Source organism: Crinia signifera, chromosome 7 (genome assembly GCF_055691185.1).
Source record: "Crinia signifera chromosome 7, ASM5569118v1, whole genome shotgun sequence".
Taxonomy (NCBI): domain Eukaryota; kingdom Metazoa; phylum Chordata; class Amphibia; order Anura; family Myobatrachidae; genus Crinia; species Crinia signifera.
Window position 1 is genome coordinate 195,532,331 of NC_139223.1, and position 25,968 is coordinate 195,558,298.

A 25,968-nucleotide genomic window follows, 5' to 3' on the forward strand; every position below is an offset into this window, starting at 1 on the left:
CTTATAGGTTAGCCATTATCAGCGTAGCCATTGCCGGGCGGCCGGCTAATCTCGGCCGTCCAGGGGGGGGGGGATTGTGCAGCTGGCAGGGCAGACAGGGGGAGACAGGCGGGGTGAACTGGCCTCGTCGGTGGGTGGCGGTGGGGATCCAGCGTCTGGTGGGCGGCTGGCGGCTATGCGGCGAGGAACAATGGCGGTGAATTAGCGTAGTCAGTGCTGGGGGAGCATCATATGGTTTCCCAACGGCAATACGCTAATAGCGTCCATCCAGGAGTGTAATGGCGCCCGGGACTGCGGGGAGCCGAGTGCCGGAGCCACACAGGGGACATCGTGGATGGTAAGTATGATGCATCACACACACGCACGCACTCACACAATCATATGGCCACTATCCACGTCCTAACCCCAGTGATCGCGAAAACCCAAAAAAATAGTGGGTCCCAGGGACCCCTCACATACAGAAATTGGGGTCCTACCTGACCTTTTCTGGGTCCCAATGAAATAAAGCCTCCTCTACCCTTCCTCCCAACATGGAACATACAGAGACCTCCTCCTCTCCCCCACATGGCATATACCCTGAGCTGAGGGCCGTCCTGAGCCTTTTTGGGGGGGCATAAACATAGCTTTGAGTGCCTCTCACTGTCACTTTTATGGGTCGGGGGATCAATCAATTGGCCCACTTGCATAAAGTATGATACACATATACTAGAAAATACCCAAACACAAAACAGGGACAGTTCGCGCCGAAGGCGCGCATCAAAAATTTAGCGCATATCTTAGTGGGGAAGGGGCGTAGCCACATACAGTATTAGTACCAACTCACATTATGCAAAACAATAGTGCCACTTGGACACACTGCGCCAGGATTACACACACCATAATGTCTATTACACCTTATGCCACATACCGTAATGCCCAATAAATATTATACCACACACCGTAATGCCTATTATATATTATGCTACATAAGTTCCGCTTACCTACATTTCTATAGCAGCCTCCTCCCACCTCCCGCATGCCACATACACCAGCTGCCTCCTCTCGCTGTCCGCCTCCTCTCCCCCCACCAAATAAGTGTTTACAAAAGATACAGTATTCAAACACTATTCACTACTGAATGGGTGTAACTATGGAGCAGGGTATTTGCATATTGGACAATTTGAATAAAATCATGTAATTTAGTGTTCATTCTAGCACGCGTTATCTTTGAAAACCCATGCAGTTCCTCTTCCCTGTCTGGGGTGTCGCTGTCTGCTGTAGTGCTTCTAGCACAGTGTGGTCTGTATATCAGCACTGATATGCAAACCAGACTTGTGCTAGGAGCACCACAGCAGACACCCCAGGCAGGGAAGAGGAACTGCATGGGTTTTCAATGATAGCAGGTGCTTGAATGAACACTGTAATTGAATTTGCAGGTAATGCTAAATTGAGTGTATGACATAACCCATCTGATTCCAGATTAATCTCTTGAACTAGGTATAGCACTGGGGCAAGTGCAAGCTAACATGTATAACTGTTATTTGCAGAGGTTATTTTAACATGCAGATTCATGAGCAGTGCAGCCATATGCCCCCTCCAGCAGTCAGCGTGTTAATGTCCCCCCACCACCACCACCCCCCATCTCTGCACACAGCCACTGCTGTGTCTTACCGGGCCGGCGGTAAAGTATTTGGGTGCAGCGGGAGGACGTGCGGCGAGAAGTGCTCACAACATCCTACTCCTCCGCGCGATCTTCAGTCCATCACCTGGCTGATGTGACGCGGCCAGCACGTTCTCATCTCTGCGGCCGCATCACAACAGGGGGGAAATACATATCCCTCCGCCTCCCCGGCATTCTTATCTTTCCCCCTCCGCATGCCTATCTGGCCACAGCGCGTCCCAGGGGACGCAGCCATAAGCAGAAACTGAGTCCCTGGTGATCAAAAAGGGGTAAAATACTCGCTATAGCGAGTATTTGCGAACCCTGAACCCCAGTGTCCACGTGGGCGTTGAGTTAATGTTATAAAGTGTGGTGAGCACAGCGAGCCACCGAGCCCGAAGCGTAATTTCCGTTACAGAAAAAAGGTATTATTTTAAGCAATATCACAAAATTTTGTTTCATATTACAGTTTACCATGCTTATTAGCCACATGGCGATTCTGTCACCACTGCACGTGACTCCGGATTGCACAAACTGTCATACTTTTACCAAAGTTATGTAGATGTAGAACAAGGATGTCCCCATCGTGCAATAAAATTGAGAAAATTATGGAAGCTGAATTTATCAATTTTGTGTGCATGCTCAGAACATGTATCATGAACATCATGTATCATGAACAGTGATGGTTAGGTACTATGGAAGTAGGCGGATTTGTCAAATCTAACTTAAGTCCTATACACACTACACAAGAGAGTAAAAGATATCGCTCAGAAGAGCCAGTTATATGCTGGGCCGCTTCCATGTCAAATTCCAACAGGTTCTTTTATACATCCCCCACCAGAAGGTTTGCTTCACCAGGGCGTTCAGCTCAGATTGCACATAGTGATGGTTGTTTTTCTGGCACAATTTGTTCCAAGAGGGCTCATTTTTGGGGACAGGTCTGCGGCTGTATCTACGCAACCCTTAAATCCACAGACCTGTCTTTTTGCCCTTACATTAGTGGAATATATATTGTATATATACAAAAATGTGTTTGGTGACGCTGGCTAAAGTTATTACTTTTGCTAGGTCTTGGATGGTAAGTGCAGCCAGCAGAGCCACGTGGAACATGTGGGTAATAGCACCATGAGATGTTTACGTCCTCTAGAAATAAGGGATCACACAAGTGTCGCAATATATGGGTGCCCTGATACACCTCTAGGTATGTTCTTCTGCCTGAGAATGAGGTTGCTACTTGTGCAGGGGACCCCAAGTACAACCAAGTTCTCTTTATTTTAGATTTCAGTTCCATACGGTTATGGTGCATCTGTAAAATGGGACTTAAGGGAATGCCATGTGTGTTGATAAAGATAAAGGCACACTTCAGTGTATTTTGTTTCTGCTCTTACTATATATGTAATAAACAGAAAACCCAGTAGGACTCACAAATATAAAATAAATCTAGTAACATAAGTATTGTCAATTCAGGGTAAAGGAGCTCACGGATGATGACAATGATACAATGATGACCAGATCTTAACAATGACAGTGTTGATCACACAAATAAAACAAAGCCAAAGCCTTGTGATGCTAAACATAAGACATTTTTAGTTTTTTCTAATAGAATATATACTTGATGGCATTGTGAATCTCGTGGCCTGCAGATTTATGTGCACTTTTGTCAATGGTAGATCATTCTTTTCATGTTTTAAGTTATATACATTTGTTTTATGGCAATATATGCATTGTTAACGCCACCAGTGGTTGGGACGTCAAATAAATAGTAAAATGTATGTTTCCCAAACAAATAATAAATATATACAAACATAGTAGGTTTTCTTCCATACATTTAATCTGTATGTATGCACGCATGGAGACTCCATTCTGCTTTCTACAATGTCGCTTAGGCAGTGAATGGCATATGAGAGATGTTTGCAAAGCCTAGGAATGACTGTATTACATCTGCTTTCAGTCTCATTGCTCCAATTTTTTTACAGTTTGGTCATCCCACTTCAGGGTTAAGGCATGCGAGACTGATGAAAAGCATTGTTCTCCGGGAGACAACTGTGGCTGGTATCCCAACATATGTCATGGATATCAGGGTGTGTCCACGCACGTAGGGAATATAGATTTGTTAGGGACCCACTCATATGGTGGATAGGCCTACATTTTGGGCAAATTTTTGCCTAGAACTATATCCATGTTAATTGGAAGAGTTTATCAAAAAAAATGGACTATCAATATTCTTAGTGCTTAGATTAGGCTTTCCCAACCACGGTCCTCAAGGCACACCAACAGTGCAGGTTTTAGTGATATCCAGGCTTTAGCACAGATGGTTTAATCCGAATCACTAAGGTATTAATTAAGTCACCTGTTCTCAAGCCTGGAAATCACTAAAACCTGCACTGTTGGTGTGCCTTGAGGACCGTGGTTGGGAAAGCCTGGCTTAAATTGAGCATCTGCATTTTACACTTTCCCGTGTGGTAATAGAAGCCTCAGTTTGGTAGCGCCTCTTATTCAGGCAATATAGATTGTTCGATCGACTAAAGAAAAGCTTTATAAATACAAATTTAAAAAATGGAACATTGATATATATAGAACACAGAATACAGCTCATCATACTGTGAAAAACAAAGAAAATTTTACCTGAACACCTTCAATTTTTTCATCGACTTTAGAGCTGTACAGGACGCGGAACATGGTAGACAGGCTTCCAGCAGTGTAGTACAGCTGCATCTGCAGACCTTTGTATCCAAATGCCACTTCACTAAAGGGACAGGAAAATTAAGTTACTAGATATATAAGGACTTTTATACACCAATTGTTAATTTTCATTTTATTTTTAAGAATACCTGGACCAGTTTTATTTTACGGCAAAAAAAAAAGTGCACTGTAAATAAGTATTATGACGTGATCCGATTTCTGTAAAGTAGTAGTTTTACGCATTACACAAACACCTAGCTTATAATTTGGAGGAATAGCAAAGATTTTGCCGAACACTTATCCAAACGCATTATTTGCATATTAACATTCTACAGGAAGTGAAATTCTGTGAGTCCAAAATACGGTATGCAAAGTAATCTGCATTTGGTAGGCTTAACTAGTAGCTTCCTAACAACACTTTGAAGTGTCGGACAAGAACACATTTTCTCAACTTTCCTAGGAGAACCTAATTGCTCCAGTATTCTTCACATGATCTCTTATTTAGTACTTACTCATCTCCGAAAAGCTGGTGACTGAATTCTGGGTTAAAGGTCATGCTGTCATCATCAATGTCTTCTGGGAAACGCACTAGGGTTACAAAATAAGACATTTCTATTGAGTATACTAGAATATCAATCTAGGAAATGTACATCTGTCCACAATAAAATTAAATAGAGAAAGCGGAAAAATCAGTACAGTATAGCATTTCAAACGTGGAACCACAGCTTGATGAAACGTCAACTTTTGATTGTACTAAATAAGATTCACTTTCCCTTAAGAAAAAAATTCAACAAGCTTCAAATGGTTTTACTGTGCTTTTTTCATAACTTCTAAATGCAATTATGCAATTCAGAAGAGGGAAGGCTTACGAACCACTCAAGAGGCTGGAATATTGTAACAAAAGCACATGGGAGAGCAATTGATTAAATGCTGCTAACAAACTACACATGTTTGAGCAACTACAGTATAAATGGCAGCCTATATATACAATATTCTTTGGGTTATAAAAAGTAGCATCCTTTTGTGCTGGTGCTAGTGAAGAGACCTTCAAAGCCCTTGGAATGAGCAAATTCCTAGAATATAGGATATGAAAAAAAACAATACACCTAAATGTTTAGCATAAAGATATGTTCTCATACAACATTGCAGCAGTTTTGACAAAAAGAAATGGACCAAAAAAACTTGATAAAAATTACTTCATTAAAAAAATAAAAAACAAACAGCAGTCCTGCCAAACAGGCTTTCTGTTCACGCCAGGCCGCATGAGAATCTTCTAGTGTCTTGCATCTTTTTTTATTTTTTTTACAGAAATGTGTTTTAGGTGCAACGCAACTAGGAGGCACGAGGAGACACGCTGACTCATTTTATATACGAGACTTCCATATTTGTGTGTGAATTTGTCTATGAATCTGTAGATGAAGTGCTACAATGCAGTAGCCGTAGTTTTCTAATACAGGTTCTGCTTTGCTCCTCTACAGACTCAGTCGCACACTATATACAAGTGTCATAGATTATATTATTCAGCAGTCTCCCGATGCGGTGGAACGCTTGATAATGCTGTATATCAGCAATAATAATTGATCAATTGGGTATCACATAAAAATAGTTTATTCTAAACAATCACAAACATACAATAAATAAATAAAATTGTGCATAAACAAAAAGGTATATAAAATGCACTCAATTAGACTATAAGAACAATAAAAGGATATGTTTAGGGGGGTATGCAATCTGTTGCCGCTATTTCCGACGTGGGAAATAGCGGCAGCTCCCTATTCAATGCTGCTATTAGCGACAGCATTGATGCGGGATCACGGCAGAACGGGCCTGACTTCAGAAGCTGTCGGGCCCGGTCTGCCGATAACGGCCGTGAATTGTCGTTATCCGGGCCCGCATATCGACAATCCACGGCCGTTTTCGCGGACACGCCCCCTTTGCGCCCATCGGCAGACGGGACATTGAATCCCGTCTGTCGTTTTACGGTCGATCTTACCGCAAACGGGCCCGGATCACGGCAGGGAATATCCCCCTTAATCTCACTTGTTCCTATTACATTACCTTTGAAACGCGTCAGGCCAGACTGCACTCTGATATTGGTCTTTGGACTACAATTCAATTTTCACTTGGACCAGCTCTCCCACCTGATTTTCCCATCCTTTTGGACATCCCTATTACCAACTGGACAATCTACATTGGGACACCACCACCTGCTAATACTGGAGCCTATCCCGATTAGGAGACAACAACATACTGTCTTTCCTAAGTGGACAAAAGACAAACGGCATCCACCCAGGTATATGGACACCCACTACACCAGTTTTAAATATGGATACTAAGGGAGACTGTACCTAAACAATCAGAGGAGAGTGCAATAGGAACAAGTGAGATTAAGCATATCATTTTATTGCCCTTATAGTCTAATTGAGTGCATTTTATATACCGTATGTTTATGCGCAATTTTATTTATTCATTTTATGTGTTTATGTGATTGTTTAGACTAAACTACTTTTATGTGATACCCAATTCATCAGAACCTTTTATTATTGCTGATATACAGCATTATCAAGCGCTTTACCACCCCATGGTGTGAGCTGCTAGCACAACAACCCATCCCACTAGCGCCTGTATATTCCCACCTAGATGGGAGCTTTTCTTTTCTATAGTCTCCCAATGCATCCTAGTTGCATTGCCATGACGACCCACTTTATGCCCAAAAAGATGCCTAACATTAGGTTGCATGAGCTATCACTCACTCATGCCAGGCATGCTGAGGCTGGATGTCTGAGGATGTACAAGATAGCTTCTAGCACGAGCTTCTGAAGATAAGTCATTATGACCGCAATACAAAAAAAGTAAACGGCGATAAGCTTAGAAACCATTACGCTATCTATGGATGACATTAGCAGTACAATTCCCGTTACCTTTCAGCAGGGGGAGGGGGGTATTCAATTGGTTCCGCATTGGAAGCCCCCCCCCCAAAAAAAGGGACTAATTCAACCCGTGCAAATAGTTTTTCTTTTTTTTTTGTGGGGGGGGGGGGGGGGGGTGTATATTTAGGCCTTTGCTATTGTATAAGCGAGCCAAGCCGACCACTTTGCTGTAGAGGGCATAACATAGGCGGAGCCCTCTGTCTCGAATCAGAAGTGGTTATGAACCACTTCTTCGATAGTTAGGATCGTAGGAACCAAGGGGGTCCTCCAGTGGCTGGCCAGAAACAGCTTAGCTGATATCAGAATATGGCCGAGTACATATTGGGTATCCTTAGGGACAAAGTCTGGGAATAGGTGGAATATAGCTATTTTAGGATGTTGGGATATGGGGACACCTGATATGTTCGAGAGTAATGTAAATATCCTAGTCCACATTTCCTTCAGCTTAGGGCACGACCAAAATATATGGAAGTGTTCCCACTCCTCCACATTGTCTCCAGCATGTGTTGGAGGTAGATGGCCAGATTGAGTGGAGGAGGGCCGGGGTCAGGTATTGCCTGTGAACCAATTTAAAGAATTGTTCTGTATGAGATTGGCATTTGGAGATATGGAATTAGTTGTGGAAGATGGTTTTCTATTCGTCATCAGACAGAGGGCTCGTAAGATCATGTTCCCATTTACATTGGGAGCGCATTTTAACAGGGTGCTGCGGGTCCGTGAGTACGTTGTACCACCATGATATGGAGCCCTTGGTGTTTGTTCTTGTAAGTCTATGACGAATGTAATTAGGAATTGGCACTATTTTGTGTGGGGAGGGGCCTGTGCTCTGTAACCAATGTCGCAGTTGGAGAAACTTATAAAAATGCTTAGCTGAGATTGAGAAGGAGGCTTGGATATCGCCAAATGGGATCAAGGAACCCTCTCTGAGGATAGTTCCTAGTGTGGAGATGCCCTGGGAAATCCAGTTGTCCAGTGATAAGTTTGGAATCGTGTGGGCTATTCCCGTTATAAGTCAGGGGGAGGGAGAGATATCTCCGGTATTGTCAATACCAATGTTAGCCATGAACGTCTGGTGGATAGTAGGATAGAGGAGTGTTCAATAGCGTTTGGAGATTCCGATGGAGGAAGCCACAAAATGTCAGTGAGTTCCATCGGAGAAGAGATTCCCCTTTCCAAGAGGACCCATGGTTTAATATCGTCGTTTACAAACCAAGCGTGGAGTGGAGCGAAGATACATGTTATTTGGTATGAAAGGAGATCTGGGAATGCCAATCCTCCCTTCGACTTAGGAAGGCACATTTTGCTTCTGGCTAGTCTAGGTTTCTTACCTCTCCAAACATATTTTGAGAATGCTGTATTAAATTTAGTTAGAAAATGTTTTGGAAGGAGGATAGGGATAGTTCTAAAAAGATAGAGTAGATTAGGTAGTAGGATCATTTTTAGGGCTGAGATTCGACCAAGCCACGAGGTCTCAAGAAGCATCCATTCATTAGTCATCTGGGAGAATTTCTGTAGTAGGAGGTAGTTAGCGGTGACTATATCCGATATTTTAGGGGTTATGAGGATACCTAGATACTTTAGGCTGTTCGTCTGCCATGAGTAGTCGTAGCTTAGTTTTAACTCTGCTAGGGTGTTTGCCGGTATATTTATGGGTAAAGCCTCCGTTTTGGAGCTATTTAATTTGTAGTAAGAAACTGAAGAATATGTATGGAGAATCTTATGCAGAGCGGTCAGGGAAGTGGGAGGGTTGGCAATGGTGAGGAGAACATCATCTGCGAATAAGCAGATCTTGTACGAGTGACTATACAGGTAGGGGCCTTCGATCTCAGGGTTTGATCTGATCGCTTCTGCTAGGGGCTCAATTGCGAGAACAAACATTAGTGGGGATAATGTGCACCCCTGACGGGTGCCATTAGATATCGCAAAGGTGGATGAAAGCATGCCGTCCACAAAAACTTTGGCCGACGGATTGGAGTAGAGGGCCATAATGGCGGATAGGGCCCTATCTCTAATTCCGAATTTCTGCAGGACTGCCTGTAAATACCCCCAGTGGAGTCTATCGAACGCCTTCTCCACGTCTAGTGATAGGAACAATAGTGGCTCCGTTGACACGGAGAAGGCATCCAAAAGGTGTATAGTCCTCCTTGTGTTGTCAGGCGCCTGTCTCCCTATCACAAACCCCACCTGATCCTGGTTGATTAGATGTGGGAGGATCGGGTTAAGTCTATTCGCTATCAATTTAGCGTAAATTTTCACATCGGTATTTAGCAAAGCTACGGGGTGGTAGTTCGTTAGAATTTTGGGATTTTTACCCGGTTTTGGGAACGTAACAATTCGGGCTTCCAGCATTTCGGTTGGAAACTAGCCTTGCGCTGAGGCTTCATTATAAAGGGGGGTTAATAAGGGAGTTAGTTGGTACTCGGTAAGTTTTATAGAATTTATTAATATAGCCATCTGGGCCCGGGGCCTTTTCTGCTGGAAGATTATCAATGGCTAGACCTATCTCATCCTCGGACCACGGGTCGCTCGAGGTTGTGTAGTGTGGAATGGTCTAAAGAAGGGAGATTGATGTGACGTAAAAAGGATTCAATTGATTCTGTATCGGGTTGGGGGGGTGAGAGGGTCATGGCGGAGATTATAGAGGGAGGAATAATATTCCACAAAGGCATTGGCTATGCCAAGGGGATCCATTACTGTGGTTTCCTTCAGATTAGTAACTTGCTTAGTACGTTCCTTTGCCTGCTTCCCTCTCAGCTTCCTAGCTAGCAGTCTGCCTGCTCTGTCACCTTGGGTATAGAATTTTTGTTTTAGCTTAAACAGGTTTCTCCTAACCTCTGACATCGATAACGCATTCCACTCATCCCTCATCTTAAGGAGCTCTTGATACGCGGATCTGTTAGTTGGATCTAATTTAAGTTTGTTTTCTAGGTCTAGTAGTTTGGCTTCAATTTCCTCACGATTCTTGGTTAGTTTCTTTCTATGCTGAGCTGCTGCCTGGATGAAAGAGCCTCTAATGACTGCTTTCAAAGCACACCAATGTATGAGAAGAGAGGTCTCAGTAGGGGAGTTGGTTTCTAGGAACAAAGCTAGGGATTTAGTGTCTCTATCGGACAAAAGGTACCCAGCCAGTCGCCTTGGTCTAGGAGGCAATCTTGCCGAACTTAAGTCCCAAATGAGCAGGATAGCTTAATGGTCTGACCATGGGATCGGCAATAGGTCTGCTTTCTTAATTTGTTGGAGGGTCCTCCCGTCCGAGAGGGACAGATCAATTCTAGAAAAGGTTCTGTGGGCCGCTGAATAAAAGGTAAAGTCTTTGCAGTTAGGATTCTTTGCTCTCCAGACATCATAGAGGCCAGACTCATGTTATATACGTTGAAATGCCTGCGATTGGTTTCTCGAGGGGGGAGTTGCATGGGCAGAGCGAGGTGTCGATTTGTCCATAGTAGGGTCTAAGACTAAATTGAAGTCACCTAAAATGATCAGTGATCCCTTATATGATGAGTGGAGGGTCGAACAGAATTTCCTTATAAATGGGACTTGTTTGGTGTTGGGAGCGTATACATTAGCGATCGTGATTGGGTTATTATCTATTCGTCCTACAGCAATTAAATATCGCCCTTCCGGGTCTGTAATTTGTTTCTCCAGAGAAAAACTACACGTCTGGGCGAAGAGAAGGGCTACTCCAGATTTTTTTTTTTTTGACCGTTAGCTGTTAAACATATTGGGAACTTATTGTCATAGAAGCAAGGAGGTGCCGAAGCCAGAAAGTGAGTCTCCTGGACTGCTACTATATGGGCTTTGAGCCTGGCGAAGTGAGTCAATGCCATTCTCCGCTTATTGGGAGAGTTTGAGCCCATTACGTTTAGTGACAATATTTTAAGCTTCGTCGAGATCATAGATACTCGTACATTAGCAGGTGGACAATGTCATACCATTGGATAAACCAAAAGGGTTCCAGGGCCTGTATAGTCATATAGCCACAGGTGCACGAGAAAAGCGAAACCTAGTGTAGCATTGTATATCTAATAAAAGTAGTGCCAAATGTAGTGTGCCAATATTGACGCCAAGTATTGTGGGTGAGGAAGGGTTTTGAGAGATGGTTCCAAATGAGCTGAAGCCGAGCAGAAGGTTCAGTAGGGGAGGAAAGGTAAAAAAGGGAATATATACATATAAACGTACACCCTAAGGGTGTTAAAGAAGGCCGCCCAGTTTGGCGGCACATTGGGGCTTGGGCCTAAGCACAGGGCTGTACCGGGGGGGCCCTCAGTAATAAACACAGAGCAAATATTAATATATCTTTAGCATACCAATGCAATAAACATATGTAACGAACTTGTGTAGGGAAATGAATTTAGTTCTAAGAGCGTGGAAGATCCTAGGCTAGCAAACAGCTGTGTGCTCCTAGGGCAAACATAGGTAACAGAGTAGGAGAACATGCCATATCAATAACTAGTATAGAGTAAGTATTAAACACATTAGTCTATTAGTTAGACATACTCGACCCGTAGTTGGCCGAGAAGGACGGGGACCCACATCCCTGACTCATCCGGGTAACGAATGAGTCACACGTCCCTCCCAGCCAAAGCTCCCAGGCGGAGGGAGACCAACTTTATTGGCAGCAGGCGGAGGGATAGCTATGTTCCAGTCCGCCAGTATTTTGGCACCGGCTGCTGGAGAAGTGATAATGGTAGTGGTCTCATTGCGTCTGACTACCAGCTTTGTTGGAAAGTCCCAGCGATATGGAATGTCCGCATTCTGGAGGGATCTAGTGATTGAAGTGAAGGATCTTCTCATTGCCAGAGTAGACGCAGAGAAGTCCCCGAAGATCTGTAGCTCTCCCAGGATAGAGTAATGCCCCCCATACACGGTCCGTTTTTTCGGACCGTTCTGTACTTTTAAAGTACACATCGGATCGGATCCCTAGTGCATGCAGTGTGCATGCACTGCGATCCGTTCCGATGTGTACCTAGTACAAAAAGTATGTGCAGCACATACTTTTTGTACCGTACTATGTGATGCGCGGGAGCGCGCATCGCATAGTACAGAACGGAGCCCTACACAACGGACTGTGTATGGGCTCCTTCAGATTCGTCTGAGGATCTTGCTGCTCAAAGAACCCGCTCCTTGATGTGGAAATAATGAAATCTCATCAGGGTGTCTCAGGGAGCTCCTGGCGGAGCATTTTTGGCTTTTGGGATACGGTGGATGCGGTCTAATAGAAAGTCTGAAATATGTACCGTTGGCAAAAGCTTTGTGAACAGGTCTGTCACAAATTGTACCAGGCCATCTGCAGTGACAGATACGGGGATGCCTCTAATAATCTTAATATTGTTTCTACGCGACCTGTCCTCCATGTCGCCTAGTTTACTGCGGAGGGCGACATTCTCTTACTGTAACGCTTCATGTAAAACAATCAGCTCATTGTGGGACTTATCAACTTCCTCCATTTTGATTTCTAAATGGTCAACCCTTTGTCCCACTGCATCGTTGGACTGCTGGCAAGATTGGAAGGCTGCTTTTAGTTCCCAACTAATGGGAGGTAACCCACACCTTGAAAATGGCGGCTTGTGACGTCAGCTGGGGGGCCACCCCTCCTGCCCAGGTCCCAGGTATGTGTGGCAGTCTATCAGCAGGCCTGCTGTCTGTTGGTGTCACCCCCGGGTCTCCCCCGAGCGTGCAGCCGGGCTGTGCAGGAGATGCGAGTACTCACGTCACTGCCTTCAGCGTCTGCCGCATCCAGCACTTAATGGCGCCGCCGGGTCCTGGAGTGGCACCAGCCTCCCCGGCCAGCAGGAATGAGCTGCTCCTTATGTCTGAGGGGTCTCCGCGCTGGGTCCCCACCGTCACCCGGGTTCCTCCGCCTGCTCCCAGCAGCCGCCGGCGATCTCTCCCTGCAGTTCAACTCGAGGACGCGGCTTCGGCCTCGAGACTAGGCCACAACCCGCAGGCGTCCTGGAAAGGACACCCCGGCTCCGCGACCAGAGGCGAGCGGGATATAAGGGAGGGTGGGCAAGAGGGATATGAGGAGGCAAAGTTGGGGTGCAGGTATGGGAAAAGGGTACTTATGTAATATCTGGGCTCCCGTTTTTCTTTTGAGACCGCATCCCCTCGCGGGGCTCGCCACGCTTCGGGCACGGTGGCTCGCTGCGCTCGCCACACTATATAAAATCAACTCCATGCGTAGTTGGATAGTAGGGGTATGAAAAAATGGTGTGCATTTAACATGGGAGCCCAGATAATACATAAGTACCGGGAAAAGGGGTATAAGCTTGTCTGGGATCAGGAGCTCCGATCAGGCACGTCTCCTCCGTTTGGCTGCTAGGCCACAGCCCCTCCGTTTCACTTTTTGAAAATGGCCTAGACGAAAAAGGACTATAAACCGGATGAGGTGAAATACCTGCACTTTAGCTGAATAGGCTAAACTGAAATTTGGATTACAAAAATTAGAAAAATGCCAATTTTTCCCCTATCCGCAATTGAATACCTCTGACAATCTTCAGGCTTTGCTGAATCCTGGCCAAGTTTAAGCACTATGTGCATGTGCAAAGAGGCCATGCACATTGGCCCTTATTCTGGTCCCTTCGCAGGGACATCGATGGTGGGTGTATGCGCAGGGTAATTTCTTAACATGTGCTTACACCAGGTGCGTGAGTCCACAGCGAACCGATTATTCGCCGGCTTCACGCACCCAAATGTGTGGGCCGCACCATTTGCATATGGGAACACCCAGCATTCCCATGCTAATGAGCCGATAACGTGGGTGCAGGGGCGGGCAGCTGACATCACCGAATGTCAGCTGCCCGCCCACTTCCTTCAGAGTGCACACGCACATCTAAGGTTGCTCTGAGCAACCTTAGATGTGCGTGTCTTCCATATCATTCGATGGTCGACGCTGCAAATGGATGTTGATGTAAAATATCCATTTGCAGCCAGTGCGTGCAAACACATTGCGAATGGGTAACGTCAAAGTCACCATTCACAATGCAGGGTTTGATGGACTCCCACGGCTCGAATTTGCAGCCTTGCGAATAAAAAACAAAAAAAAACATAGAGTCTGACAATAACCTGTTGTTGGCAGCATTAGACCACCAGCAACACAGGTTGAAGCCACGGAAAAGGGAGACACTGGACCTCACCAGATAGCCAAAAAAAGGGGTAAGATATCGCAATACTACATGAAATAATCGCCCAGCAATTAGAATCGTTGATAACCGGAGCCCAAAGTCTGCAATGCAAACACTCTACAGATAATATAGAAAGCCGATGGCTACACAGTACTCACCTAATTTCAGTTTAATTGCTTCATTTGTGTTACACTTGTATTCTGCCAACTTCTTCTCCATAGCAGTAAGACCTACAGTAGATCAAAGATAAAAAAATTAAAATATATGCAAAAGGAAATTTAAATCAAATGGGGCAAAATAAAAAAAAAATATGGTTAACCATTTTATTAAATAAACCACTATAGGCGAACAAGAACTTTAAAAATAAGAAAGTGTATTTTCATCCATATAAACACACTATGCATTGGCAACAGTCATATGCTTCTAATTGGAATAAGAAACAAATGCAGCTAGAGTGTTTGTACACGGACAAACCATCCTGTGATGCAAGTAGTATAGGCGCAACGGTTTTGGAGGGGGTTTGTCTGCCGGGTAACGCTTGTCTTCTTACAGCTGTTGGGGATATGTGGAAATCGTTATTTAAAAACAGCAACAACAAACGGCACTTTGGGAACCCCCTATCCCAAGGGTTCCCAAAATTTTTTTAATCATGGCGCCCTGAAGCATCAAAATATTTTCATGGAACCCTTAGGCCAAATGCTTCTTAATGAGAAATTCGGGAAAAAAAATATTAAATGAAGTGCATTGTGTTTATGTGTCACAGTTATCTAGTGAGGGACAGGATTTGCTTCTGTTTGGCCACATATGCTATGATTGGCAGCCACAAGCACTGGTTTGGCCTGTTACATTGACAATAAATAATATGAATTGATCCTGGACTACAAACCCAAGGCACCCCTGCAAGTGTCCTGAGGCACCCCAGGGTGCCTAGGCACACAGTTTAGGAACCACTGCCCTATCCACATAAACCAATGGTGAAATTCAATAGCCTGCGATTTGCAGGCTGTGCAGGACTGAATTTGCCCATATTTTTAGAGCAGCAATCATTTACATGGCTGGTTTTGCCATGTACATGACTGCCACTATACAAATATGGGCAGACCTGAACAAAGTCCTACACAGCCTGCAGCTCGCAGACTATTACAATAACAAAACTTGAGATGAAAATTAAAACCGCTATTTACTTCTGGGCTATGTCATCATCCTAAAGGTGCATACACACGTCTGTGCCCAGCGTGTATGGAAAACATCGCTGGGCTGAAAATGCACATACACTGAGCAGTTTTAGTGATTTTCCCCGGGGTGGATGGCTGTCACTCCCTCGCTCATCTGCTGGTAATACCAATAGATGAGAGGCCGGGCCAGTGATGACGCGGGAGCGCACATCAGCACTAATCGCTGCCCTGTACACACTGGGCTGCTTTCAAGCGGAGAGCAACTCAAGCCGAGCTGCTTTCAGCCGAAAGTCACCCAGTGTGTATGTCACCCAGTGTGTATGTCACTCAGTGTGTATGTCACCCAGTGCGTCTATTTCTTTTAATAATGATAAAACCATAAGATCTCCCGATATTCGCAGTGTACCCTCTACAGAGAAAATCTCTGTGTGCAATAAGTTAACAATGCTTTTGGAGTATCACCACAACAAATGCTCCTGAGAGGACATCCTAACATTGCTTCTTTAAGCCTAAAATCAGTTGGAGTTCATTGTATGCATGTTTATTTAGGTGCAGCTGGTCTGTACCTCCTACAATGGATGAGATGTTATAAAATGTTGCAACTCCCAGCAATGAAAACAAATGTATTATGTATCCAATGGTGAAGAATCTATATCTTCTTATTTTGCTGTACTGTGTGACAAGCAGATACATCTTATACCCCTTTCACATCGCACCTAATTATCAGGTTCATGCCGTTCAACCCGATAATTGGTGCGATGTGAAAGAGGTTACCGGTAACAGCATAGCAATATGAACCGGGTAAAAAGAAGGGTTCTTATCGTTTCGTTGGTGCAGTGTGAACGGTTTAATCGGGTCGAGCGACCCGTTTCCCGTTCACAATATGGAGGAGGCAGAGCTTGGAGCAGAACCAGCTGCCTCCTCCCCCGCCCCCGATAATGCTCCGACGCACCCCCATATGACGTCAGAAAACTGGCAATATTGCCGGTTTGCTGATGTGATCTGAACACAATCTAATGCGATCTGTGCTGCACAGTTTCATTAGTACTACTACATAGATAATTATTACAATGCATAGTCCCTGTGCTCAGATGAAGCGAGAAGAGGAGAAACAGAAACCACCCTGTGCCAATTTAGGGGCAACAGTGAAACACAAAATGTTTAATAAGCAGAAGACAATATTTTGGCAAAAGTAACAGGGTGGGACAAATTAGTGTAAATTAGGGGGGTCCACATAAAACAGATCATAAGACTCTTGCTCTCCTCAAGGTCAATATTATTTTCACACATGGCTGAGTCGGGGATCACGCTACAACAATCTTGCACAATGTAAGTTCAGGCCAAATCGGAACGACATATGGCCCAGATCGTTCAGTGTGTACCCACAGGAAGAATGCAACATCTTCTGGTTGGCCGTGCTGCATGGGCAATCAGTATATATCCTGTATGGTGCCATGCTGCCAAATGCAGCCTGGCATTGTACATTGCACCATCGTGCAGGTGTGGGCGCATGGTAGAATGCAGGATCCAGTGTCAGATTGGGATGGAAAACCAGCCCGGAAACATCTGGAAGCAGCCCTCATAGAGGTGCAGCCTGTTGAATGGGTGGGGTCCCTCACTGGGCACAATTTCAGCTGTACTTGTGTCTTTTCATGCAGCAGTGTCTGTGACTTAATGCTAACTCCACTACAATGCCCTTCCCTGATAGCATGGTCAAATTGGGAATTGAAAGTGGCCCTGGAAAAAAGGTCCAAAGTGTGTGACCCTAATGGGGCCTACACACATAACGAGTGTGCTGAGCAATATGAGCATTGCTAGATAGCTCAGATCACAGTGCTGCTCAGCACACACAGCGCTGTGTGTGCTGTCTGTGCCAGTGTTCTCCAGTAAGAGACTAGATTTCTGCTCATTCTTCATTATGCCAGCGATAACACTGCACGGACCTGTGCACTGCTGTCGCTGGCCTCTACAAAAACAGTGATGTAGGGTAATTTTCTAAGTCTAGTCAGATCACTTAGAAAATGGCTAAAAATCATTGTGTTTAGGCCCAATTACATGCACACCTTTCCAACTTGACAGCTTCTACCCCCTTACATACCCACACCACCAGTCAATCACCCTCTATTCACTCCCAGCCACAGCCAGCCCCGGGGGTACACCATGTGGTTTCTATTGCCGATCTGCCCCTGGCACAACCTCGTCGCACATCAGCCAACCCCACATCGCTCAGTGTACCTAGTCTTAAGGTGGCCATACACAAGCAGATTTATCTGCAGATCTGTCTGGTTGGAACAAAAACCTGGTTATGGATGAGAGCCAATGACAGTTGACCATTTGCTTGAAAATGCTGGAAAACTGACAAACTGTCACTCATCCACTACCATGTTTTTGTTCCAACCAGCCAGATCTGCAGATAAATCTTACTAGTGTATGGGCACCTTTAGGGAGAGTTAGGCGGTTAAGGAAAGGTCTCTTATGGACAAACTGTGTGGTTAGTGAAAGGTCTAGCATGTGCAAGCTTGGCAGTTAGGGCAAAGCCAAGCATATGCGTAAGCTGGGCGGTTATGTAGGGTACACACCAGAACAATTTGGCCTCAAAACACCCAATTTAGATACAATCTCGACCAATTGTATGTAAGTTTCAGATCCGATTCCGATTCACAGATCCTACCTGTGCAGCAAGTAGGATCTGGAAACCATCATTCAGCTGGGAACAGGTCGAGATCGGATCGGATTCAGATAGTGTGCACCAATAGATTGTGAGCCGATCGTATAATCATCTTACAATATGCATCACTGTGGTGTGTACCAGGCATTAGTGAAAACCCACTTGTGTACAACCTGGACAGTTGAGATGAGGTCACGCACACAGTCAATAAAAAAAAAAAAAACTAACGTGCAGTGGAGCAAGATATACTAGAGAACAGGTAAGAACATTGCCGCCAGTGTTGCATTTTTAGAATAAATACTATTTAGACATCATGTATGAGTTACATTGCACTGCCCACCAGTCACTGAATGGCCTGTACGGAAACTATTACCAGCACTACAGTGTTTTATGGGAGGGATGACACATAATGCATACATGACACCAGCAGCCATAGCATGCACACATGCAGAACATGTGTGTGCCTGGAAGCAGCAGGAACATGTGTGTGTACAGAATACAGACAGCACATGTGTGCATGTACACAGGAATAGGCATGGGGGGGGGGCAGCACATGTGTGTGTGTACACAGAACAAGCTGGCAGCACGTGTGTGCATGTACACAGCAATAGGCATGGGCAGCACATACATAGGCATGTACACAGCAGCACATGTGTGTGCACGGCTGGTATCTGGGTCCGGGTCCCCCGTAACCCACCACCAAGCAGGCAGCGGGCAGAGCCCCTCACCCCCATCACTTGCCGGCCGCACACCGTACATTTGGCGGGAGAGGCAGCGGGGAAGAGAGGCTGCCGGTGCTGTCGAGGGCAGACGGATATATCCACCACCCTATCCCCGGCACGGCAGCGCCCAGCTCCCCGCCGGCCGCCAGGCAGACAGACAGACCCCGGGCTGCGGATCACCGCACCGCTGAATCCCCTCATCACCACCACATCCTCCCTGTAACTTACCCGCCATGTCTGCTCATCTGCTGAAGCGTCAGCCAGGCCCAGCCAATCACCGCGCCGCATCCCAGCCTGACGTGTATCCGCTTCCCACGCCCGCCCGCGGCGTGTTTACAATTCCACGCACAGCTGTCACAGGTGTCATAGCCTGGCGCGCACGGCATGTTGGGATATGTAGTCCATCAGACAGCCTCAGCAATTATTATTATTGTTGATAATATTATGCATTTGTAATTTGCCATTTGCTGGAGTTTACAACTCACCATTTTTATATTATTTTAATTAAAGTGTTATATAACATAGAGCAGACACAGCAGCATCATAATTGTATGTATTGCCACTGTACTAACCCAGCCTAATGCAGGAGAGTTTGCAGGAGGCTAGTCAGCATTGCAGATCTCAGCCCCCATTATTACCAGTGGGCACTGTGGTCTGATCCCTACATCTGATGCATAATTGCCCACCCTCCTGCTTTCTACAGGAGACTCCCTGAAATAGCAGCAATCTCCCTCTCTAGCCCTGTACACATGCATCGATTTTTCCCTATTTTCGATTTGATTTTGCTTATAGAAGCAAAATCGAATCCTAAACTAAATCAAATGGTTTTTGTGTCACTTTCGATCTACATTCGATTCGATGCGCGCTCCCGTTTTCACAAAATTGACCAGAAAAATCTACTGTGCAGCCAAGGAAATATCAAATTCGATCAATTAAATCGAATGTGTACAATGTACCATGAATGTATATCGAATTCGAAACCGAATTTTATATCTAATGCAAAAGTACAGATCAAATTCCAAATCGAATGGAAAGATCTAATGCCAGATCTAATAGAAAATCGAATCTAACATCGAATCAAAAGCAAATCGATATGTGTGTACTGGGCTTCTCCCTGATTAGTTTAGTAATCTCCCTCATTTCACTTAGCCCACATTATGTAGCTGTTACATTTTTTGGAGAAAAAGGAATGAGAGACAGATAGAAACATATAATTTGACGGCAGATAAGAACCATTTGGCCCATCTAGTCTGCCCCTTTTTTAAACATTTTACCTCAAACAATATTTGATCCTTATTTTTTTTGTAAGGATATCAATAAGCCTATCCCAAGCATGTTTAAATTGTTCTACTGTATTTGCCTCTACCACCTCTGAAGTAACACGCGTATTACTTCACATGTATTCCGTGTCCCCTCGCGGGGCTCGCTTCGCTCGCCACCGGGACATTCCTGCGGTTTTCTGGACTGTTGGGAGGTATGTATTTAGTCTTTGGATTTCTGAGACCCAAGTGCATGATTTTGCATTTTTGGGCATTAAACTGTAGTTGCCATGCTCTTGACCATTCCTCTAATCTACCTAGAACCTCAATCATTTGTTTTACCCCTCCTGGTGTGTCTACCCTGTTGCATACCTTTGTGTCATCTGCAAAAAGGCACATTTTACCCTCAATTCCATTTGCAATATCACCAATAAAGATATTAAAAAGCACCGGTCCAAGTACAGATCCCTGGGGTACTCCACTTGTAACCTTTCCCTCCTTTGACTGTACTCCGTTTACTACAACTCTCTGTTTTCTGTCCTGCAACCACGCTCTTATCCATTCAACTATCTTAGAATCCAATCCCAAGCTTTCAAGTTTATTTAACAGTCTGCGATGAGGGACAGTGTCAAAAGCCTTGCAAGTCCATCAGATGCCGCCCTCCGCCCGCAGTGCCGGCCTCCCCTCCCCCCTCGCACGCCATGCCCCCCCCCCCCCCTGCACGGCTGTGAATGGATGATTTACATCCATTCACAGGCAGGGAAAACTCATTCGATGGTCTCCGACCATCGAATGATTTCTCCCGTGCACGCAGTTCAGAGTGACCTATATAGTCACTCTTAACTGTGGGTGTCGTGTGCAAGGACAGGGCGGGGAGCTGACATCCGGTGTCAGCTGCCCGCCGCCCCACACCCATGTCACCGCCTAATTTGCCTGGGAACGCCCAGCGTTCTCATGGGAACACCTATGAAACTCTGGGCGTTCCCATATGCTAATGGGGCTGCCCGGCGCCCGGCACCCCCCACCCAGATGTAACATATGCAGAGAGATTTAGATTTGGGTGAGTTATATTATTTCTGTGCAGGGTAAATACTGGCTGCAATTTCAATTTCAACACACCCCACCCAAATTTAACTCTCTCTGCACATGTTACATCTGCCTCGCCTGCAGTGCACATGGCTTTGCCCATTTTTAGAACACATATGTACTGCGATCTGAATAAGGGCCTATATGTGTCAAAATGTTTTTAAACATAGAAACATAGAATTTGATGGCAGATAAGAACCACTTGGCCCATCTAGTCTGCCCCTTTTTTAAACATGTTACCTCAAACCATATTTGATCCTTATTTTTTTGTACGGATATCAATATGCCTATCCCAAGCATGTTTAAATTGTACCTCTGATGGTAGGCTATTCCACTTATCTACTACTCTTTCTGTGAAGTAATTCTTCCTCACATTTCCCCTGAATCTTCCTCCCTCTAGTGTCAGTGCATGTCCTCGTGTTCTGCTGCTCCTCTTCCTGTGACTAATGTCTCCCACCTGTACCTTCCTCCCCTAGTGTCAGTGCATGTCCTCGTGTTCTGTTGCTCCTCTTCCTGTGAAGAATGTCTCCCACCTGTACCTTGTTAAAACCCTTGATATATGTGACAGTTTCCATCATGTCCCCCCTTTCCCTTCTCTGCTCTAAAGTATACATATTAAGATATTTTAGTCTTTTCTGGTACGTTTTGTGATGTAGGCCAAGCACCATTTTAGTTGCCCTTCTTTGTACAGTCTCTAATGTATTTATATCCTTCTGGAGATATGGCCTCCAGAACTGAACACAATACTCTAGATGAGGTCGTACCAATGACCTATACAGTGGCATTATTACTTCTTTCTTTCTACTGCTGATACCTCTCCCTATGCAACCAAGCATCTGACTTGCCTTCTTCATTTCTTTGTTACATTGCCTACCTGCTTTTAAGTCCCCTGAAATAGTGACAACTAGATCCCTCTCTTCCTCAGTAGTTTCCATTATAGTGCCATTTATACTATATTTAGTCTTTGGATTTCTGAGACCCAAGTGCATGATTTTGCATTTTTTGGCATTAAACTGTAGTTGCCATGATCTTGACCATTCCTCTAATCTACCTAGATCCTCTTCAACTATCTTAGAATCCAATCCCAAGCTTTCAAGTTTATTTAACAGTCTGCGATGTGGGACAGTGTCAAAAGCTTTACTAAAGTCTAGATAAGCTACATCTACAGCCCCACCTTGATCTATTACTTTAGTCACCCAGTGAAAAAAGTCAACAAGATTTGTTTGACATGATCTTCCTCAGTAAACCCATGCTGTTTCAGATCCTGTAAATTGCTGGTTTTGAGATAATAGAATGCGGCACACAAAGTGTACAAAGGGGCATGTCCTGCTCTGGCCAAAGAAAGTGGCAGCTGGGGAATATCCAGTGGTAAAGAGGGGACTATGACAGGTGAGTACCCAGTAGCCTAGGCATGTCCAGCTGTTGTAAAACTACACATCCCAGCATGCCTTGCCATAGTTTTATCAATCCCTAATAGCAAAACTGTAGAAAGACATGATGGGACATGCCTGCAGTAGACAGGGAGTAATGGGGACACTATGTGGACAAAAGTATTGGCCACAACCGTTATTTATTGGATTCAGGTGTTTCAATCAGACCCATTACCACAGGTGTATAAAATCAAGGACCTAGCATGCAGTCGCCATTCGCAAACATTTGTGATACAAAATGGGTCCTTCTGAAGAGCTGTGACTTCAAGCATGGTACTGTGATAGGATGCCCCCTTTGTGTGGTACTGTAATAGGATGCCACCTTTGTGTGGTACTGTAATAGGATGCTACCTTTGTGTGGTACTGTGATAGGATGCCACCTTTGTGTGGTACTGTGATAGGATGCCACCTTTGTGTGGTACTGTAATAGGATGCCACCTTTGTGTGGTACTGTGATAGGATGCCACCTTTGTGTGGTACTGTGATAGGATGCCACCTTTGTGTGGTAATGTAATAGGATGCTACCTTTGTGTGGTACTGTGATAGGATGCCACCTTTGTGTGGTACTGTGATAGGATGCCACCTTTGTGTGGTACTTTAATAGGATGCCACCTTTGTGTGGTACTGTGATAGGATGCCACCTTTGTGTGGTACTTTAATAGGATGCCACCTTTGTGTGGTACTGTGATAGTATGCCACCTTTGTGTGGTACTGTGATAGGATGCCACATTTGCAATAAGAGTTTTGTGAAATTGAATCTCTGCTGATATTATTAGAATCTGGAAGCAATCAGGACCAACAGCATCTCAGCCATAAAGCATTGATTAATTAGTTAAAATCACCGAGCAGTGTCAACAACTGCTAAGGCTCTTGGTGCGTAAAAGTCACCAGCGTTTTGCTGCTTCCAATACTGAGGATTCATGGGCATTCATGTAAGCACAAAAACGGTGTGGCATTATTATTATTATTATAATTTTATTTATAAGGCGCCACAAGTGTTTCGCAGCGCCGTACAAAGGAACAATACAGGGAGACAAAACTTGGCATAACATTGAATAAATAACAAAAATACAGTACAAATAATGAGCGCCACAGATCAATACACATTACAGCTTAAATGTAAGTAGTGATGACGCAATCAACATACAACTAGAGGCTTGAGGCCAATGATGGAGATGAGTATGAAGATGGTCACTGAGTGTTGGAGTAAAGGAGAGCTGTGAGTGAGATGTGAAGAGAAGTGGGCTTTGACAACAGGAGGAAAGAGGGCCCTGCTCGGAGGAGCTTACAATCTAGTAGGAAGGGGAGACAGACAGATTACAAGAGGTGCAAGCGAGGGGGTGGTGGTTAGATAGCAGGATGTAAACAGGCAAGGGGTCATGAGCTTAATCAAATGGGTTTCTAAGTCCAATGCCAAGTGTCGGATGGAGTGGTGTAACGCACAACTACACTGAACAGTGGAAATAGTTCTGGAGTGACGACACTTCTCTCTGGCAGTCAGATGCGAGAATCTGGGTTGTTTGGATGCCGGGAGAATGCTACCTGAGTGACTATTAAGCCAACTGTGATGTTTGGTGGAGAAGGGGACCCATTATCCCCTTCTCCACCACTACCCAGGATCCCGCCAGCATCTGTTGCACCGTCTTCTGGGATATACAGTTCTTCAAGGTTATCCAGTCACAGTCGTCTCCATATCTTCTGGCTCCATCATCCATCTCTACCTGTGTCTTTGTTCCGGATTTCTTCTACCAGCATCATCATTTGTCTTCTGCCATTACCATCTCATCATCAACCCTTTCGTCCCATACGTTGGCTCTCCCTCAGTATTATTGGCTATTTCGTGAGTGATACAAGAATTATTGTATTTATTATTTCAAAGACTTTTGCTCAAAGACAGTATTTGGGACTTTTCTTTTCGTATCTTATGTCAAAGCCATTATTTGAATAAGAAGATTTGATTTCCTTTATGAAACCATCTATAATAAAGCCAGCTCGCTTTAACCCTACTCTGTCTGGTCCTAAAGTAATTCCTGTGCACCACACGATCCAAACTAGTCCTCCAATTGTGACAGTTGTTATGGCCCTGACGTCAGCGGCCCTCCCACCCAATGGCCGGGCAACGCCTGCGTTTTCTGGGGCAATCCAAGAAAACACCGGCCAGCTGCCCACAAATAGTTGCCGGCTGTCAGTCATCTTGCAGACAAAGCCAGCGATGGCTGTAAGCACACGTACCGTGCAGATGCGTGGACTGTTAATTCTCAGACTGACCAAACTGGTCTGAATTGGGCCCATAGGTAGGGTACCTACCAGCTTCTTCTACATAGGTTTAAATAGCACTATTTAGGCCAGCCGCCCTAACACCCTGTACTACAGCCCATCAGATAAATTGTATGGTACAAGTGCACAGGATGATACATTACATGCAATATATCTGATGTGAAATAAGCCCTCAAGTACAAAATCTGACTTGTAGGTCTCCCGGGAAGCTGCCGGGGATGTCAAGGGTAATCTGATGCAATTTCAAGCCTCTGATTCATAATTATCACTGGTTTACGGCCAATGTAGAATGATTTTGCCATCAATGGGGGAGAAGCGGATGGTTTCCCTTCATCCATAGCACAGCATCAATTTTTTGTGTGTGTGTGTTTTTTGTTTTTGTTTTTCACAAGATGTTGGGACATGGAGCATAGCTCCACCTCTGATACCCATTGCCAGGTGGTGATTGGTCCATTGGCTAGTCATTTAAAGAAAAGGTTGGCAACTATAGATGGTCACTTGCCATATCACCATCGATGGCAATCCCCCCCCCCCCCCCAATTGCCATCCCTACCATAAGCCACCCAACTATAGCAATGCACCTAAGTCACAGTTCTGGTAATCACCTCGCACCCAGCACACTGATAAAGTTTGGGAACCACTGACCTAGACAACTGTCCCAAGAGGACTGCCTTATGAATGCGATAGGTGGCGATAGGGGGCGGAACTGGGGTGCGGATGTTAGAACATCCCCCCCCAGAAACCGATGAAATGTCAATATGTTAGAAAGAATGTCAACATATTGTCACTTCTGGACCAGCTCCTGACAAATGCAAATCTAGATCATGACTGTCACTTCTGTGTCAAACCTCTGATCTTCCAGTGTTCTGTTATGTATTATTATCCTTTATTGATATGGTACCACAAGGGTTTTGTAGCACCTAACAAAGTATTTATAAGCCTATTCCTAACTTTAACACTCCCACTAGTGCTAGTG

At 44.8% G+C, this 25,968-nt stretch overlaps 1 protein-coding gene across 2 annotated transcripts in view; it reads right to left on the bottom strand.

The window, feature by feature from the left end:
- Positions 1 to 19,308, bottom strand: part of HAT1 (histone acetyltransferase 1) — a 66,249-nt gene extending 46,941 nt beyond the window's left edge. Inside the window, exons 1-4 of one of the 2 annotated variants that reach the window (XM_083154815.1) lie at positions 19,169 to 19,308; positions 14,534 to 14,605; positions 4,834 to 4,909; positions 4,265 to 4,385 (exon numbers count right to left, since the gene is read on the bottom strand). In XM_083154815.1, the coding sequence (XP_083010941.1) occupies positions 4,265 to 4,385; positions 4,834 to 4,909; positions 14,534 to 14,605; positions 19,169 to 19,175 (276 nt within the window). In that variant the 5' untranslated portion in view covers positions 19,176 to 19,308. Of the gene's footprint in view, positions 1 to 4,264; positions 4,386 to 4,833; positions 4,910 to 14,533; positions 14,606 to 18,946; positions 19,008 to 19,168 lie in introns of those variants that run through there. The other variant, XM_083154814.1, reaches the window with a different exon arrangement.
- Positions 19,309 to 25,968: the final 6,660 nt, after the last annotated feature.